This window comes from Notolabrus celidotus, chromosome 9, assembly GCF_009762535.1.
Source record: "Notolabrus celidotus isolate fNotCel1 chromosome 9, fNotCel1.pri, whole genome shotgun sequence".
Taxonomy (NCBI): Eukaryota; Metazoa; Chordata; class Actinopteri; order Labriformes; family Labridae; genus Notolabrus; species Notolabrus celidotus.
The window spans coordinates 22,521,782-22,540,318 of NC_048280.1; the positions used below are offsets into that span (position 1 = coordinate 22,521,782).

Below are 18,537 nucleotides of genomic sequence, written 5' to 3' on the forward strand. Positions count from 1 at the left end.
GATAGGACACACGTACCTTTTCTGCTCTGCTGAAAAGTGGAAGCACTCGTTGACCGATGTTTGAGTTCTTCCTGGAATGCACCAGTGGTTGTCATTTACGACAGCTATTAGTTGAAACACGCAAAGAGTCCTCACTAATGCATTCTGGGTTTTTTTTTCAATATAATGGTAAAATACACTCACAAAATACCTCTAATGAAAGCCTAAAGGCATTCATGGGAGTTTTCAATTGCTGTTGAGACTACAAAACCACATTCAGGTTAGAGTTGCCAGATAACAGAGGTACTCTTTCAATCGAAACACCGGCGGCATAGAGCGTCAAACACATTGCACTCCTGATATTTAATGCTTTAGCAAGTTGCTGTTCAACATTGCACGTTGCCCTGTAAGTGTCATATTTCGTAGAATGAAGCCACATTTGGACCGCTTCTGTCACCTGCCCGCCATGATTACTTCTTCGACTCCTTGGTTTTCAGTCACGCTGACTATAATGTCATTGTTTAGCAAGGCAAGAGGAACGCAATGAAAGGAATTGATAAGGGAACCGATAAGCATAAAGGCAAATGATGTCAATGGCTTGAACTAGTTGTAACCAGTTTTCATCTCTGACCTGTTCTCAATTCCCACCTCTAGCCTCAACCACAGAAAGTTCCTGCAGTCATGCAGGGCACTATGCCTCCTGAAGAGCATTAATTGAGATGTTAAAGGAAGAAGTGGGATGGGACGAATATGATGCACAGCATGAGTTAAAGTAGTAGAAAGAATATTTTTGCACATTCCAGTCTGGGCATGTTTTTGGAGGCCCTTTGAGAACGTGTGGTGAGAGCATCTCTGAGGGGGAGAAGGAGGGGGATATTTTGCATTTGTGTATGTGTGTGTGTTGATGTGTCTTCACGTAAATGAGAGAGAGCCCTGCTGACCTCAAGTTGGAGTGTTCTGGCTACACAATTAAATGGTGTTGAAGCATGAGAATGAATAATCAATCTACTTTATTATCACTGATGTGAAAATTATAATACTGGTGAAAATGGCTGAGAAGGTTAAATTATTTCCATATTCTCACAAAGACAGAAATGTGTGTATGTGTGTGTGTCTATGTGCGTCCTTGTGTGTGTGTGTGTGTGTTAGTGTGTGTGTGTGTGTGTGTGTGTGTGTGTGTGTGTGTGTGTGTGTGTGTGTGTGTGTGTGTGTGTGTGTGTGTGTGATTTGTATTATATTTTCTGAATACTTTTAATTTTAACTTTAACCAGAGACAAAACAAGGTAGGTCACAGGGTGTCCCTAAATATGCATCTAGATGACAGATCAGCATTGAGACATACGTCAGTTTGGTCTTATGCAGGAAGCAGCAGCACCATTGTATCATATCAAGATGGGAGTATGAGGGAGGAAAATGTTCAAATCTGACAAAGGGAGAGGTTTTTCAGTCCAAGTGGGTGTAATTTTGGGATTAGGATTCGCTGTATGCTGGTTAGGGAACATGTATACCATGTGAAGGTTAATCACAGGCTGCAGTTTTGTAATGCTAGTCGTCACTGCACTGCAGTGCAATCAGCACTGTGAGAAAATAAGTGGGTCACAATGCGAGACCTTGATTAAAATCGCAGTGATTATGGTGCGGCTTCAGCTCTGATTTTGTGGGTTTCCCAACATCTGTCCTTGCGAGGAGGAACCCATATAAATGAAAATAGACACACCATATAGAAGCGTATGCAAGCCTGTAGAGATGCTTCCTGGGTGCATGCTCCCATTCCAAAATGCAGACATGTATATCCATAAAAAACAACCGTGGAGTCATCTACATACTGTACAATCTGTGGCTTCTTTGTCTATTTTGACAGACCAGACATGCAGAAAATCTTGCTTCGTGCATTGTTTCTTACTGAATCAGTTCCCTGACTAATTATTCCTCTCCATTATTGGAGACTATATTAAAACACAGTATAAAACAAAACTATACTTTAACAGTCTATTCATACTCAGCTTTATTTAACACATCAAGATAAAAAGAAGTGCATACACTTCTTTAAAGAGGAGTTTCTCTTCTGACGACATGGGATGAGTCTGTGGGTTTTAAAATGCAACACTACAACTCATATTCAAATGCCCTAAAGGCATCTAAAGACAATACACACAACAAAAAAGAACATTCAACAAAGATTCCCAAGTCTAACCCTTACTCTGACCATCACACCACAATGCTGTCTGCAGTCATTCAGTGTAAAATATACAATGTAATGAACTCGTGTTTTTAGTAATACACTGCAAAGAAAAATGATCGATGCAGGTTTTCCCTTTTATCTCATGTTCCTGCCAAGTCCATTGTGAGACTACGTGAAAAACACCGTGCAGGGTGAAGGAAACAATGCTCCTGCCATTTAACAGCAATGTGAAATCAATATATATTCTGAAATGGCAGGAAAAAACATCATTGTAAACTAGTTATTGACGTGTTAAAGTAATTTACACTTGCTTGTACAAGACAGATCGTGGCAATATTTATTTAGCTGGCAAGCTGGCAGTGGGAAAACGATACAGCAGCTGCAGCTATCACCAGATGCTGGTGTTACAATGTCCGTCCATCAAATCGCCCCCCTCGATCCCCCTCTTTCTACTCCATACCCTCCTCCTCCACTTTCCCAAATGGCTGGCTCCCTTTTCGCAGCAACCTGACAGTCTTAAAACAACTGTATAATTAGAGCTGCATCTGTCACACAGGTTTATTCTGGCTTTCAGTCTGGGAGTCGTGGGCTGTGGGAGAAACTTAAGAACACAACGCCGGAGCACAAAAAAGGAAGACAACACTTTGGCAATGAAATAATATTTGTTCACTGATGTATGTGTTGCAAATGAGGATCTATAATGAACAACAACTGAGCAAAGTTTAAGACAAACGTGACAAGGATTTCAAGGAGCAGCCCTAAAGTGCATACCATCAGACAACATCTGAACAATGCTATTACACTAAACCTGTACACCACTCCTCTCTAGTCAGCTGCAAAGGGGAAAAAAAAGGTGGAAAAAAAGTCACAGGGTGGAAAAAGAGAGGAAATATGCAGCTGTACGGTGAGCTATCCCACTATCAGCTGCTGCAATTAGGGAGCACAATGTAAAATGTCACAGTGGATCTGTATCATCGGCAGCCCTGTCACAGGAAAAGGCCATGGAGGAGAGGAGGAGAGGAGAAGCACAGAGTACGGCGAATCCCATCGGCCAAGCCTGTTTCAGTAACGTGAGAGCGAAGATCGTGTAGCGTTATGGCAGGACAACTCTGGAAGTCTGGTTCGGATGCTGTCATGTCAACCCCGCTCCTATTAAGGTGTGCCAGAGACAGAAAAAATATGATTAACTGGCAATTCACATTAGTCTTCTGCTGGTTGATGAAATGCAGGAGGGCAGAGGTGCACATGAGGTACAGATACATGTACATGTGTTCGTGTAAGTTGTGAATAAATCAGGGAAAAAAGTTTTTTAGAGAAGGGACAAATGTTGGAGGGGATACGCAGACATATATTAAACAATGTGTAATCTATGATATGTTTCAGAATGAATCAGTTATTTAGGAGCAACTTAAATCACAATACATGAACAGTGACTCGTTATTTGGTAGGAAAAAGTTCATAATAAAATGGATATGCTTCAGATTGAACCAGTTATCCTGACTGAATCCTGCTTTCCATCTTTATTAGGAAAATAATGGTGACAGAATATGCCTTTTAATTTTCAGCTCAGCATCATTTTGGCATGTGTGACTGATGAATCTCCACAGGATATGATAAATTATTTGCAGATTTCCTCCCGTTTTTGATCTAGTTGGGATGACCAGACTTCTGCCCAGACTCGTTACATTTGGGGAGCAGATTGAAGCAAGCTGAGGCATGCTCTCTGTTAATGTCATTATACACCATGCAGCAGCTTCTGAGCACATTGAAAATTATCACCTCTGCAGATGCACAGAGACGCACACTAGCAGATGTGTGTGTCAACACACAAACATATGAGGAGCAATCATTGTATTTTAAGCAAAGCATGCTCCTTATACTAGATTATGTCTTTGTCCTTTGTGTGGGTGGGAAGTCCATTTTTCAAAAGCATAAAACTGCATAGCTGCTGATGGTATTACAGAATCAGAACTATCTGACATAGAGGGTGAATTTGCAGGAGAATCCTGTCATGAGGGCCACAGAATAATAAAAGCCCCCTCTAGTGGCTACAGAGTAGAATGCCAGTGATGCTCATGGCAGTGGTCTGTTTCTTTCTGCTGTCCCAGCAAATAAAATCAGACTCAGCTTTTATTTCTGTTTGAACATTTAAGCTTTTTTTTATTTTGTGGAGCTATAAATCTATTTTTTTTCACACTGACCAGGCCTCACAAGTTACCACGTATGTCTAAAGTAGAACACGGTGTGATATGACTTTATCTTTAGTGAGTCAAAGTTAGCAGCGGAGGAATGAGTAAGTGCAGTGAGTGTGTGTTTGTGTGTTATGCGGGGACAGCTGCCTGCCGAAGGAGACAGTGAAGGTTCACTTGCAGTACCACAGAAACCCCCCAGCTGGGCTTGCCACTAAGGAACGGAGATGCCCAGGGAGAAAGATAAAGAGAGGGAGATGTGGAGAGAGTTTGAACGAGGGAGGAGTGAAAAGAAAGAGAGGGGAAAAGAGGAAGTATATTAGAAAGAGGGAAAAGTGGAGAGGCTGTGTGTAGTCATATTTTGCCTATTTTGCCACCAGCTCTTCAAAGGCTACATCTTGCCTACAACGCATCTGGGAATGAGAGTGAAAGTTGAAGAGTTCCTTCTGCTCGTCTCTCTTCTCAATCCCCCCCAAACCCAATTTGCTGATTCTTCTCTTTTTTCTCTCTCCTCTCTTAGCCCTCATCTCTCTCTCTCCATCTTCCCTCTTTTCATTTTCTGAAACACAAAACCCTGCAGCTGTTGTCCAGCTGACCTCCTTGACAATCATTTCAGCAGTCTCATGTTTTTGTTTGGTTGAATAATCACTCATTTTTAGTCTGTACTCTTGTGTCAGTCCACATGTTTACTCAGAAAGTAAGAACAATCATCAACAAATGAGAGGCAAAAGAAGTCAATTCATTTCAGATTCATTCAGAAATCACCTGTCCTGATTGCCTGAACACGAGACAGTCTGGGGCAAAAGACATCAGTAGATCCAGCCTTCGTTCATGAACGCAGAAAACACCAAAACGTTCAGAAAGTGAATGCTGATATGCAGCACTCCGATTCCTCTGAAGAGGCGTCGGCAGGTTAAGAGGATACCTTTCCTCTATATATTTCTACTGTTTTAGTCACGGCTGTGTCTTCTTTCCAATTTCACTTTTTTTTTCCCTCTATCTTCCTTTCTTTCCAAGGTTTATCCCTGAGGTGTCCTCTGGGGCTACCTGCTGGATAAGCCATTTGAAATGCATTTTCTAAAGAACCTTCCGTTCCGTTTTTTGAACTGCTGCTATCTCTCAAAATGTCCTTAAGAAAAAGTGTGAGAGAACGAGCGGCAGCAAATATTCTAAAGTACTCTCGCTGTACTTTTGTGTGTAGTTTACTCATCAGAAAGAGGAAAAAAAGAGAAGCCTTAGTTTCCCAGCAGCAGAGAGGTAGAGGCTTCGGGGTCTGTGATCAGTGTTGGTGGGTGCTGCAGAATGCAACCTGATCTGAAGAAAAGCACCACTGTGCCAGTATTGTGCAGCTCAACAGGGGCTGTAGAAAAGGCCAAGTGCACAGGGCAGTGAAGGAATCTGAGTGAGATCATCCACTGGTGGAACTCGCCTGTCTTTCTCCTGAACTCCAAACAAGATGTTTGCGTTTTCTTCATTTACAAGCTGATGAAGTTAGTCTTTAAATTGGGATCATTTAAATTACTGCACACATCATTCTTAAAGGATCACATAGAGCGAAGAAACAGTATGACCTACTTAAAATTTGAAACATTTTCCTGAGCAAAATCCAAAATACCAGCAGACTCCATAATGTCCATTGTTTGCATATTAAGTAATTCACTTCTTGCCCACTCTGTTTAAATATCTTGAAGGGCAATCTATACTCCTACTGCCATGATCATAAAGTGCATCACTGCACGGCATCATGGTCTGCAACCTGCTCTGTCAACCAATTATACCAATTATAGCCAGAAACCCCTGTGGTGAATTGATAAGACCTTCCACCACTTCTTCCAATGAAGCGATTGGTTCCAGTATTTGTTTACAGAGAGAGACTGTGACTCGCAGCAAAAATAATATTTGTTATCTCCATTTGCCATCAGAGCAGAGTGAATCCACCACTGGCTAATCTTAACCTGGCTTTCTCATTGAGGTTTAATCTGGTCATGGCAACTTAACATCCAGTCTGAAGAGTGTGTGTGTGTTTGTGTGTGTGTTTAAATTATGTGTGTGTGCCCTCTTAGTCTGTGTTTGCATTTAAGAAGGGTGCGAAGGAGGAAGATAGACAAGACAGTCATTCTCCCTCTGCCCCCCTCCCTCTCGCCTCCCATGTCAAGAACCAATCACGTGTGAAAACTTGCCTTAACTTCCCTTGCCTGTGTGACTACAGCGTCAGAGAGAGTTTGACAGATCTGTGCGCCACGGAGGCGTCTCCCCGCCATTTGGCATGCCATGCGCGTCTGGTGCGCTGGAGACTGCCTGTCAAACGCCTGTGAGTCGGTGGTGCAGCCAGGGACCCTACGGAGCGCCAGATGGGCCATTAAGGTAGTATTAATGTAGATGCCATCGCTTTTCTCCTCTGACTGGGACATGCTCTCTCGAACTGCGAGCAGCTGCTGCCATTTACTAGGACAGCTTCCTGCTAACTTTGGCCAACTGGTATCACCACTGACTGGCTCTCAATGTAATGATACACTTTTTCTTCCTACTATACCTGCAACTTTTGTCTTCCCCCTCCTCCCTTTTCCAGAGGTTTTCACAGGATAGAGCTGATAACTTGCAGCTTACCCAGCCACTACAGTGTTACATTGACACACTCAGGCACATGCCAGCAGTGATTCCCTTTCCCTTTCTCTCACTGACACACATAAAAACACCAGCACACTAATAGGAGTATAGAAACTGGATTCATCTGTACACCCACTCTTAAGCTCATAATCAAGGCATGATATTCAGTAGTATACGGTTATTTCTGTTTATGCCCTACTGAGTGCTAATATCATGCTTTAATTGAGAGAAAATTGGCTGTTGGCAAGAAACAGAAAAGAAGGTTACCAAAACCCCAACCATGGATAAGTGTTGCAATCAGTAATATTCTATTTAGTTAAGTAGCCTAAAATGGGATGTTTTGAGATCATTATTCAAATCACATTGACAAAATCCTATTATGAGAATTAGTTTTCCAGAAGGAAATGTACAGAATTATTGATGTGTAATAAATGTGCTTTCTGCATTACATACACAAGGGGCATATTAGGAAACAGTGGGGCATATGATTCAAACTGAAACAAGGTCACAAACACCATATTCTCTCTTTCACACTGAGCAAATAATGCATAACTCAAGTACAAACTTTGCATAACGTCTAATGGTGGAAGAAAAAAAAAGAAGAATAGCACAAGATGAAGAATGCCTATAGTTCCAGAGTACAGCAGAAGTCATCATCCTCAACTCTTTCAACAGTGTGGCCCTACACAAGTCAGAGGAGGGGGGGGGGGGGGGGGGTAGTCAAAAAGATGGGTACTTTTGAAAAGACACAGGATCTCCAGAGGCGCAGGTTAGCCTACCTACACAGCTGAGACGATCTCCCTCTGTTCCCTCTCTTCCCCGTCTCTCACTTTCCTTGCCTCTCATTTTTCAGCAGAGCCCAAGCATCCTTTTGAGGAGCCCCTGGGGGGGATCGGTATAGTAGTTTAGGTCGCTGTACACCCACACTGAGTTCCCACATACTGCATAGCTTGTAACTGCAGTGTAACAATAGACAAGTGATAGAAGTGTATGCTATACAGCGACTTTATTGTCTGCCAGCCTCTCACTTTCTTTCTCCCCTTCTTCCTCAGTCTCTCTCTCTCTCTCTTTCTCTCTGAGCAGCATCAGTCTGAAGTGAGATGTGGGGGAGGGCCTTCCATGTTTGTGTCTCAAGAGAGGCAGCTCATATGAGGACTACAGGGTTACCATCACCGGTGGTCAGTGTTGAAATCAAACGCACTGCCACCGAAGCGCAGCGAACACTTATGCTCCCGCACAGCCGTTAGTGTACGTGCGGTATCAAACTGACACTTCCTCCCTCGGCTGCTCCTGACAAGGAATTTCCTCGTCGAAAAATTAGCTGTTTCTTGCCAAGAGAACAGCAGCAATTTGTACAGCTTTGAATAGATTTGATATGAAGCAAATGAGAGAAACGCTTATCGTGTTGAACAACTGTACGCAGGCCCAGAGGGTCCTAACGCGTGGTACTCACACAGGATGGACTGCACTAAAGAATAACAGCCCTTATTACTGACCTTAGGCTGGTAATTGTTTATTAAACTAGCTGTCTGTCAACTCAGCATGATTCGTAAGTCATTTCCACAGCCTCTTCAAAAAGTCACTAATCAACTCTTCCAACAATGCAAACCAATTTCTTCATAGTTGATTGAGAACAGCAATTTCTATTTTGGTGCTTGGACTCAATAATAGGGCCAGCTTTCTATCTGGATATCTACACATTGAAAAAGAGGCAAAATGGCACTAATCAGCGTGTCTGCCAAGTAACCAGCACAGCACAGAGATCCACATTTGTTTTTTTTGTGTCTGCCTGACAGCCCAACAGACAAGATTAAGAAGCAGACAGTTTTTGCAAAGTAAACTTGAGGATGAGGAAACCGGGTCTGTGTATGCAAGTGAGATTGCGCAGGGATCCATTTCCCACAGCTTTATCCTGGAAATCCAACCTGCGATGAACAGGATCAATTGCTTTATTTACAAGGTGCATGTTATTGCTTTGCCATGCAAATGCTTTCAGCAGAGCAGTAATGCCATCCGGCTATTGTGGGGGAATGATCGCTGCACCAGGACAAGTGAGCCAGGCTTTGATGGGTGCAGAATAACGGTGTTACAGAGCTAAGCAACGTCTGTGTGGGTGTGCTGCAAATAGGTTATTTTGGATGTTTTTTTTTTAGAAGAAAAGAGGCATTACCGAGGCCTATTGGTGCACCGAGGTATACTTCCAACCAAGGCGATTAACATGAAAAGAGATATCTAATGTTATTTTCCACTGCTGTGAAGAGAGAGAAGCAGAGAAAAGCCTGTAATCACATTATTATTTGCGATGGAGATCAAGATCAATCAGGGTTAAAGCGTGTCACAATGTGTAACAATGACAATAAATGGTTGCTTGTGTAGGAGATGCACACAACACAGCTAGATGTGTGATACCGGGGTTTAGGCAGGGTGGGTTGCTTAGCTAACAGAGACTTAATCTTAATCGTTTCTGTTTGTCTTTGACTACAGATGTGTTTTACATTTTACCTGCAGTCTGATTCACACTTAACACACGCTAGCACACCCACATAAATACGGGAAATGTAGCAGTGTTTAACAACTGTAGAAGTGCAGAGAAGTGTTTCCTAATAACATGCAGAGAAGAGAAAGCACCATTGCAATAAAAAATAAATAAATAAAAAAGACAAGTGTAGAAAAGGCTCCACTCCCCTCAGAGGCCTGTACTGGAAACAAGGCAGCCTCTCAGTGTACAGGGAGAAACGCAAATACAGACTACATCAGCACACAGAGACTAGAGAGAACATCCAGTAGCACAAAGAAAGGCACTTATTTAACAGGATGTACACAATGCCTTAAAAATGAATGAACAGTAGAGGAGAACCAGAGATGGAATCACAAACAACCATCCAAACAAGCCTGCACAAAAGCATTACGGCTTTTATGATCCCTCTAGCAAACAGGTGCAACATGCCATCGTGTTCCTGGAAACAAAAAAAAAAAAGGAGACTGCTAGGATTCATTCAAGCAATGTGTCGGGCTGGTGAGCGAGCGAATAGTGAGAGGGAGATTCAAACTTAATGAGTGCTTTGGCAGCTTGTGTGGAAAAGGCAGGGAGGCAGGCAGTGATTAACGGAACACTTCAGAGTACAAGGCACAGCGGTGCTCAAAGAAAACAGTGATGATCTCCACTTAATCGCGGAGAAGCCCGGAGCATCTGCCGCCAGAGCAGGGCAGCGGCACCGGCGAGCTCCCGCTCCGCTAGGCTGTCATCTCCAGAGAGCTGTGGCCATATGCTCGGCTCTGCCGCAAACTCACAGGAAGTTAATTTTCTGACAAAACATAGGGATAAATATGACATTCAAACAAGTTGTGCTCAGCCAGGCTGAACACGGATGCCGTGCCAAGCTCAAGCTGCACACGTGTCACACGCAGGAACAGAGTTTATTTTCATGCTCCCACGGCTGCTTTTTGCCTAGTTTTGTAGAAATACAGACAATGGGTGGTACATTTTTAGCTAGGAGGTGTTAACCCACTTAGAGAGTGAGCTATGCTATGAACGCAGGGAGAAAAAACTCATACCAACAAAAACAAGCAGTCCTATGGTACATGATACTGGCTGGATACCACCAAAGCTACCACAATAACACAGCCTGTGAGTACTAACTCTTATCATAATGTGTACACAAGGCAGCACAGGGGGAACTAAAGAGGGACGGTCCTGACTGCACCCAAACACACCCCTCAAAACTCAAAAAAGTGACATTGCCATTGTTCTAATGAGGACAGAAAGAAAGAGGCAGAGACATGAGAGGGGGGGAGAAAATCAGATTAACTTTCATTTCCGTTCACAGACGTATAGCTCCCCACGGTGTGCCGTTAAAATAATGTCAATCAAAGCATTAAACAGGAGCTCTGTCTAACCTTGTCTGTTGCAGGTGAAACGCCATAGTGGGCCTGAACAATGGCCTCACAGGTGTGAGCGGAATCCCAACACCTTATCACTGCGCCAATAAAGAGCAGAATATAGTGTTTCTCAGATCTCAGCCGTCTGCTACCACTCCATTTCAGACAGTGAAGAGACACAGAGCCTTAGGGGCAGTCTCAACCTACAGATTCTTTACAACAATAGCCAGTATCATATACGACGGAGTCTGGGGGATAGCTGGAGGTGGAGCAGCTTTTCTGGTCCACCTGGAAAAACACATTCAGGAAGGTAGCAGGGATGAAAGAAGATGGAGGTGTACAAGAGAGTGGGCCAAGTTCGGGGCCTCCATTCAGGGCAATCAGAAGCCAGGAATACGGCCTGAATGAGCAGGAAGGGTGACTCTGGGACACACACACCGCCAGGTCATTCTCTACAGCTGCTGCAGTACTTCCCCCCTTTAGTATCCTTTGGTTTAGCAGAAAGAGGTGAAACCAGGGTGCAGTCATGCAGATCCCCGTGGCCTTTATCAAGGAGATGTGAGAGCTTTGGCCTCTGGGCCTCCATACTGCTGCCAGGTGGCTGTGTACTTTACAAACACACAGCCCCCTCTGCCACCACACAGTGTGAGGACTGTCTCATTTTAAATCAAAGGCCTATCTTTCGGGGATTCGTTTTATCTTGCTGCTTGAGCAGTGCCAGAGGAACAACAGATGAAAAAGAAAATTGGATCTTGAGTTTAAACAAACAGCGAGTGAACACAAAAATATCAGTTGATGATATAGCTGATGAATTAAACTGTCTGCTGATAACACCTGTAATCCACAGGTAACAGAGACAGATCAGGGTTTATTGACTGGCTAAGCAGGTGAGAGGCAATTTTAAAAGACTTTGATAATAAGCTTCTCCATACTGACTTCAGCTCAGGAGGAATGGAAATGATTGAGAGAGGACTGAATTACTCTGTCACATATCCTCTTACTCTTTTTTTCTAAGCCATCCATTAACTATATGTGGATATAAAAAAGAAGTGAAAGACTTAATGTGTAACCACACACTGATGTAACTGCAAGGGACGAGAAAATCAGTGAGAAATAAAACACACCCAGTGCACATGCGCACAGAAGCGCATATCCATATATCAAGTGTTGAGTGGCAATCATTCTCCTAGACACTGTCATATTGCGGTAAATGGGCTTATTTTGCATGAGAAGGAAGAGGGAGCGATGGGCTGCAGCGAGAGAAAGAGGGAGTGAGGGACTGAATCAAATGATATGAGTAGGCAAAATTAAGCTCCAATGCAAGTGGAACACTTCACAAGAGAGCCAATTTCAATTCCACAGCACTTAATTTAGGATTTGTATGGTTCAGCAGCACACTACTGTACGGTAAGCCATGTAAGGACAGAGATAGAGAGGGACAACCAGCAAAGAGCCACCCAAGCCCTCAAGGTATCCGACACAGACCTGCCTCTATCAGCCAGCCTCTGCCTCATGCACAACAATGGAATTCAAAACTAATGTTATCAAACTGTGGAGATCATGAAGATGTTTTAACGGGACATCGGTTTGAATGTGATGGGCATTTTTTTTGTGTGTTTACCATAGACTGTATAAAATATGGACGTAGTATCCGTGACGTCACCCATCTGTTTCTGAAGCGCTGTTTTGAGGCCAATTGTCGACGGCAGCCGTATTGCTGCTGTCGAGTGATTGTGACGTAAAGAGGCGGGCTTTGAGCCTCCTAGCCAACAGCTACAGTGTTCCCGCAGTCAGCTTTGCCTCTCATTGGAAGACTCGTAATCTCAATAACTTCGAAATTGCAGCGTTAAAAAAATTCACCCACGTACAGTGTGTGCTGATTGAGAAATTAGCTATCCAGACGACACCCGTCTTTTGTACCAGGCTGTAAACATGTTTATTTCTGCTGTAAAGATCGTCTTTTTTGAATCAGTGTGTATGTGGTTTCAGGTACTTCCGGAGCCAGCCACAAGCGGAGCCTCGATGAACTGCAGTTTTTAGCACTTCCGCATTGAACTCATATTTTCAGACCAGAGATTGCCGCTTGGTGTTTACCTCTGCGTTTTAAATATTTAGAGGGCACCTGCATTCACTTTTGATATGGCTATTACAGTAAAGACATCATCATCTACATACCTGGTGCTCCTTGAAGTCAGCCCTCTGGAAGTCATAGCCAAGTTGTGCATAAAAGTTGTTTCCAAAACTGTAGCCCCGCCCACTTTCAGTCCAGATGAAGGAGTGTCTGCTTCCACAAGCGACACCAGCTATGTTGACGTCCTTTTCTGTAACATTCGGCGTCTGCGGCAGCTGGACCTCAACTGGCTGGTCTTTCATCGACCTCTCTCCATCACCCAGTCTAAAAAGAAGATGTGAAAGATGAGATATTGGGGTTCAAGTGAAGATTCTGATGAAAAGTGTAAAAAAAATGTATTAGATATTTCTTATCATGTACAAAAAGAAACTAATTTCAGTTGGAGAATAGTATGAGATCCCGATAGACACCATTGATTAGCATACACCCCAGGCGGCAGTACAGCAGTGTTGTCTTTCTGATATGTTTTCTCTATACAGACAACAGACACATATAGAGTGTGTCTAACAGGCATATCTCAGTGAGGTCAGCGTTACGTTCCCAGGGAAGAAATAATAACCAAACCTAACTCAATTTGTAGCTCCGCAAATGACTTTACATAGGCCTTGGCTGAGAGTAGTGCTTCTGTCTCTGTGTCCCTAGTGAGTGTACAAAGAACATCCAAGACCCCTTTTCAAGATGAGCTGGTCAAACGCAGCCCCAGCACCCCTGTGACCTGTGGGCTCCCAGCAGCTTCAAACAGAGCTCGGCTGTTTGCTTCTTGATAAAATGCTCCTCTTTGTATTTGTTTCCCTGAGCCAGCGTCATAACCTGCAGTGCCCTGGCCATATCTGCTAGTTTGCGGCATGTCTGGGAAAAATAACAAACAGTCTTCTCCATTATTTCCACAAACGGGGAACGAAAGGTCCTCGCCCGCCGTCCCCACGAGAGCCTGTATTGATTACAACAATGCTTCAACTCAAGACAAGACCACTCTGGGGTCACTGCTATTTCCATCAGAAAGTTTGCCAGTTTAAATTTACACAGCTCCCTCGTACTCTTACTCTCTCTCTCTCGCCTCCAGTGAGAGACACCGGAGAGCCGAGGAGTTTTCAGATATCAGAGTGCCAGTTGTGTAACAGAGACGCTCACCCTTTGCTCTGCAAGTGGGTGTTGTGGAGCTCCAACTATAGGCTCCTCTAACTATAAGCTCCCCACTAGAGAGCCCCGACCTGCTTAGAGGGGTCAGAGCATCATGAGAGGAGAGAGAGAACGAGACAGACAGAAAGATGGAGAGCAAGAGGAGAAGAATAAGGGACAATGGGATATGATGTGAAAGTGAGAAGTGATGCCTTTGTTTCTTTTATGTATTTTCTCTGAGGTCTGCTGTGCTGCTGTTTGAGTACTTGAGGGCCATCGAATCACTGCAGCCCCCAGGCCCTTAGATGCCATTACAGCCAGACTGGCTCCTGGCTGGAGAAGTTTTAACAAGGCAGCTCATCAGGAGGAAAACAGCTTATTGTTGTGTATAACTATATCTGCTTGTTTGTTTGTCTGTCAGGGTATGTTTATATACAGCTGCAGCGTTTATGAGAGAAGATGGTATGGCATTAGGATTCCTATAGGGCAGAATAAAACTTTAAAAAGGTCAGTGAAACTTTTATGAACACCTGAGTAGTCCCCGAAGGCATCACTAAACTTTCTTATCCTTCACACACCAAGAAAGCAGGTGTTCTGAAAGTCTGAACTAAGGTATAATACCAGAATTTAACTGAAAATGTCCTTTTTGAAAAGTTATTTTGATCTTCTAACTTCTGAAATTCACTTACTGTCCACTTGTGCCATTTCCCCAAGCAAAGATCTTGTTGTCCTCTGTGGAATAAAAGAAAGAAGGACAGTGTTAGCATAAGACGATGAAACTGGCAGATGCTGTGAAGTACTTTGCAAGCACGGATTGTCTTGAAGCCATCTTTAGGGACGTTTAGTGTTATTTAGTGGTGGAAACAAATACAGATGCAGCAATATATATTGTCGTCCTCATCTGTGTGACAATATTATTGATATAAGTGGGCTCAATATGGATATTTTCATTGAATAAATATACCGCCATGCAAAGATTTTCCTGACAATTGTACTCACTGCATCACTACTTAGTTGTGATGCTCACTGCAGTTTATTGACTTGAGAAGAAGCTGACAGCGGCTTAGAAAAAGATGGCCTAGTGGTCTAAGTGCCCAACATATCGAGGCTACAGTCCTCGTCGCAGGTTCAACTCCTGACCGGTCGACCATTTGCTGCATGTCTTCCCCCATTCTCTACTCCCCAGATTTCCTGTCTCTCTTCAGCTGTGCTGTCATTAAAGGCTAAAATGCCCAAAAATGTCAAACAGCGGTGTGGTTATAATGTCATTTTGCAATGTCTGTGTTATTCAATTGGGCGCCAGACAGACAAACAGGTCTGTAGTTATAAAAAACTCAGGTCAGAGTCAGACAATGAAACAGGAAAAAACGACGCTACAAAAGGAAATTATAGAAAGGTCATTTGTATAAAATAATTAATGTAAATCCAGGAAAAAAGAAATAATCCAAAACATCTGAAATAAAGATTTCAATGTCCCATAAAAACAGTCTTGAAACGAAATGAAACCCATAGTTATGAAAACAAAAAATTCAGTCATGTAAGGGATGTCTGTTTATGGGTGTAGGAGTTGTGATAAGAGGGAGAGCAGAGGGTGATCAGGACTTGTGGTTTCAGGAAGCCAGTAGGGGTATCATCCGGGCGGAGAACCACCGGTCTGTGAGCACGGAGTCCGAGTTTATGAAGATTATCGTGTCATATGCTGCCAATGGAAGAGATGAAGTGGCATTGTAGTGCTAGAAGTCTAAAAGTGTCCTTCTAAGAGAAGTCCAAATAAGGTCAGGCGTTCACTAGAGCAAAGAATGGCAGCCTAAATCTCACCCGCTCCAGTTTTGTTGCCCAAATGCCCTTATTTTTTTCCAAGATATCCTCCTGACTGTTTCCACTTTCCTCCTTCTGCAAGATGAAGCGGCTAGCACATCTCTTATCTTAGCTTAGAATAAAAGAAAGAGAAAAAACTGTTGCAGCTCTTGCTGCTGCGACGAGAAGAAAGGTGCAGAACATACTCTAGTCTGCAGTGTCCCTCACCTGGGCTGGTAGACTTCACAGGCCATAAAGCCCTATGTGATAGCCCTGCGTACTGAAAACAAGTGGGAAATGCATTCCTACACGCCATCAACGTGCGTGATAGCAAGAACTTCCTGCGATGCTCACAATGCAAAAGTTTTACTGTTTTTACTGACTGTAGCTTTACAGGTTAACATACTCAGATGATACTGCTATTGTGGCGTGTATCCTGAATGAACAGGAATCTGAATACAGGGATCTGACAAAAGCCTTCAGTGACTGGAGTCACAAAAACTGCCTCCTACTGAACTCCTCAAAGACAAAGGAAATGATAGTAGATTTCCAAAGATCCAGGCTCTGCCATCAACTAGTTAACATTCGAGGTGGTGGACATCGAGTGGTGTCAACCTACAAATATCTAGGTGTACACCTGGACAACAAGTTTGGACTGGTCCCTTAACACAGATGCACTCTACAGGAAGGGGCAGAGCCGCCTCTTTTTCTTAAGGAGGCTCAGATCCTTAGACATCTGCAGTAAGATTCTGCAGATGTTTTATCAGTCTGTGGTGGCAAGTGTGTTATTCTATGCTGCAGTCTGCTGGGGAAGCAGTATAAAACACAAGGATGTGAGGCGACTGGAAAAAATAGTGAAAAGAGCTGGCACTGTGATTGGAACCAAGCTGGACTCACTGGGGGCTTTGGTGGAGAGATGCACACAGAAGAAGCTAGAGGCCATTCTAAATTACACAGATCATCCACTTCACAACTTCTTTGTGGATCAGAGAAACAGTAGCAGTGTTCATCCCTGCAGCCATTAGGCTTCATAACTCTCTAGCCAATGGGAGATGAGCTGACAGACACCTGAATTACTTGTTTTATGTGATTTTTATAATTGTATCTGCCAAACACCTGAATTTCCCTCCGGGATTAATAAAGTACATTCTATTCTATTCTATTCTATTCTATTCTATTCTATAAAAACAAGATTGTTTTAAAGTTTAAGCATAAAATGGGAACAGGTTTACAAACACAAGCTGGTAATGTTTCTTCAAGCACTTAAATATGTTTTATTTTTAAATGTGCCATTTTTGAAGAAACATGTAATTTATACACTCATTTTGTTCTAATGCTCTGCAAATGTTATTTAAATGTCTCCATCTCAGTGAAACCAAAGTGCAGTGAATGATCACATTAATCCTGCACCTTGTCTTGTGAAGAGCATTATTTATTCTTCATCATCATAACATGAATCCTTTGCAATATATGATCGCAGTTTTGTGATAGTATAGGTATTGTGGGTCAAGTATCTAGTATTGTCACCCAGCGATTCCCACCCCTAGAGGTATTGTTGTGAAAATAATTAGAAGCTGTAATATTCTTCAAAAGTTGTAGATGTTTCCCATTTACAACTAAGGTTGTGTTTTTCCTTTTGTCCTCGAGTGGTGCCGTGTCAGTGGGTGGACCCTCTCCTGCTGTGTGAAGTTTGATTAATACAGCCTCGACAGAGAGTTCAGAGACTGGGGCCACCTCTCACACACCCTGCTGTAAAATAATGAGCCTTCAGCGTGAAGGTATAATATATATCGGAGAAGAGAGACACTTGCTTAGTCCAAGCTGAATATATTCAAATGAAGTGAGTGGAAGAGGCCATCCTAACTGATTAGACATGTCAGAAAGAGAGGTACAGGCCTATATATTTCTCCTTCTATGTACATGTATTTAAGTGTCACCTCTCTGCTCTAACATTCCAACATGGCACTGATCCATTTGCATATGCTTTCTATAAATACCTGGACCTCTACCTGTACCTGCAGTGATTCCAGTCATGCTGGAGCACAGACGAGCCTTATTGGTCTTATGGGAACTCAAACACCACAGGGGTAACAGCCAATAGCGACAAACTTTACTCATCAAGCCAGCCGAGTCCTCATACATTATAGAGCAGGCTGTATGATTTACCTAAGCTTGTCAAAAGAGAAAAATTATCAGGCAAATGTGGGGTAATAAATTGTAATCCGTGCTGCATATGTTTGACTCGTGACCCTTGGCATTTTGAGGGTTGGGTTGTATGACGGAGTTGTCGAAAAATGCATGAAAGAAAATAACATGAAAGGTGAAATAGCACCCTGAAACTTTAGGGGGAACGTGCAAAACAGGTCACTGATTTTTATGACAAGTCCTGCATATTTGTAAGGATTTATGGTAGATACTGCTGTTATGACAGGGACAGGAAATGCAACCCAATGTATGTGTTCAAGGTATCGTTCACCCTATAAATTACATAACGGCTAATGTCAGCAGGAAGCTGTTTTTGCAGTTCCATTACAAGGCAGTAACGTTTTTAGAGGTCAATTACATAAAACTTGGAAATGTATCTGCAAAGTTTACAACTGAAAACGTACAGAAAGTTGGTAAAAGAAAGAGGCATTTGAAACCTGTCTCACACG

The 18,537-nt window shown here is 43.0% G+C and overlaps 1 protein-coding gene across 4 annotated transcripts in view; it reads right to left on the minus strand.

The window, feature by feature from the left end:
- LOC117818931 (ultraviolet-B receptor UVR8-like) overlaps positions 1-18,537 on the minus strand; it is a 322,536-nt gene that overhangs the window by 251,478 nt on the left and 52,521 nt on the right. For all 4 annotated transcript variants that reach the window (XM_034692069.1, XM_034692068.1, XM_034692070.1 and 1 more), the window contains exons 4-5: positions 14,776-14,818; positions 13,012-13,231 (exon numbers count right to left, since the gene is read on the minus strand). In XM_034692069.1, the coding sequence (XP_034547960.1) occupies positions 13,012-13,231; positions 14,776-14,818 (263 nt within the window). The remainder of the gene's footprint in view (positions 1-13,011; positions 13,232-14,775; positions 14,819-18,537) is intronic.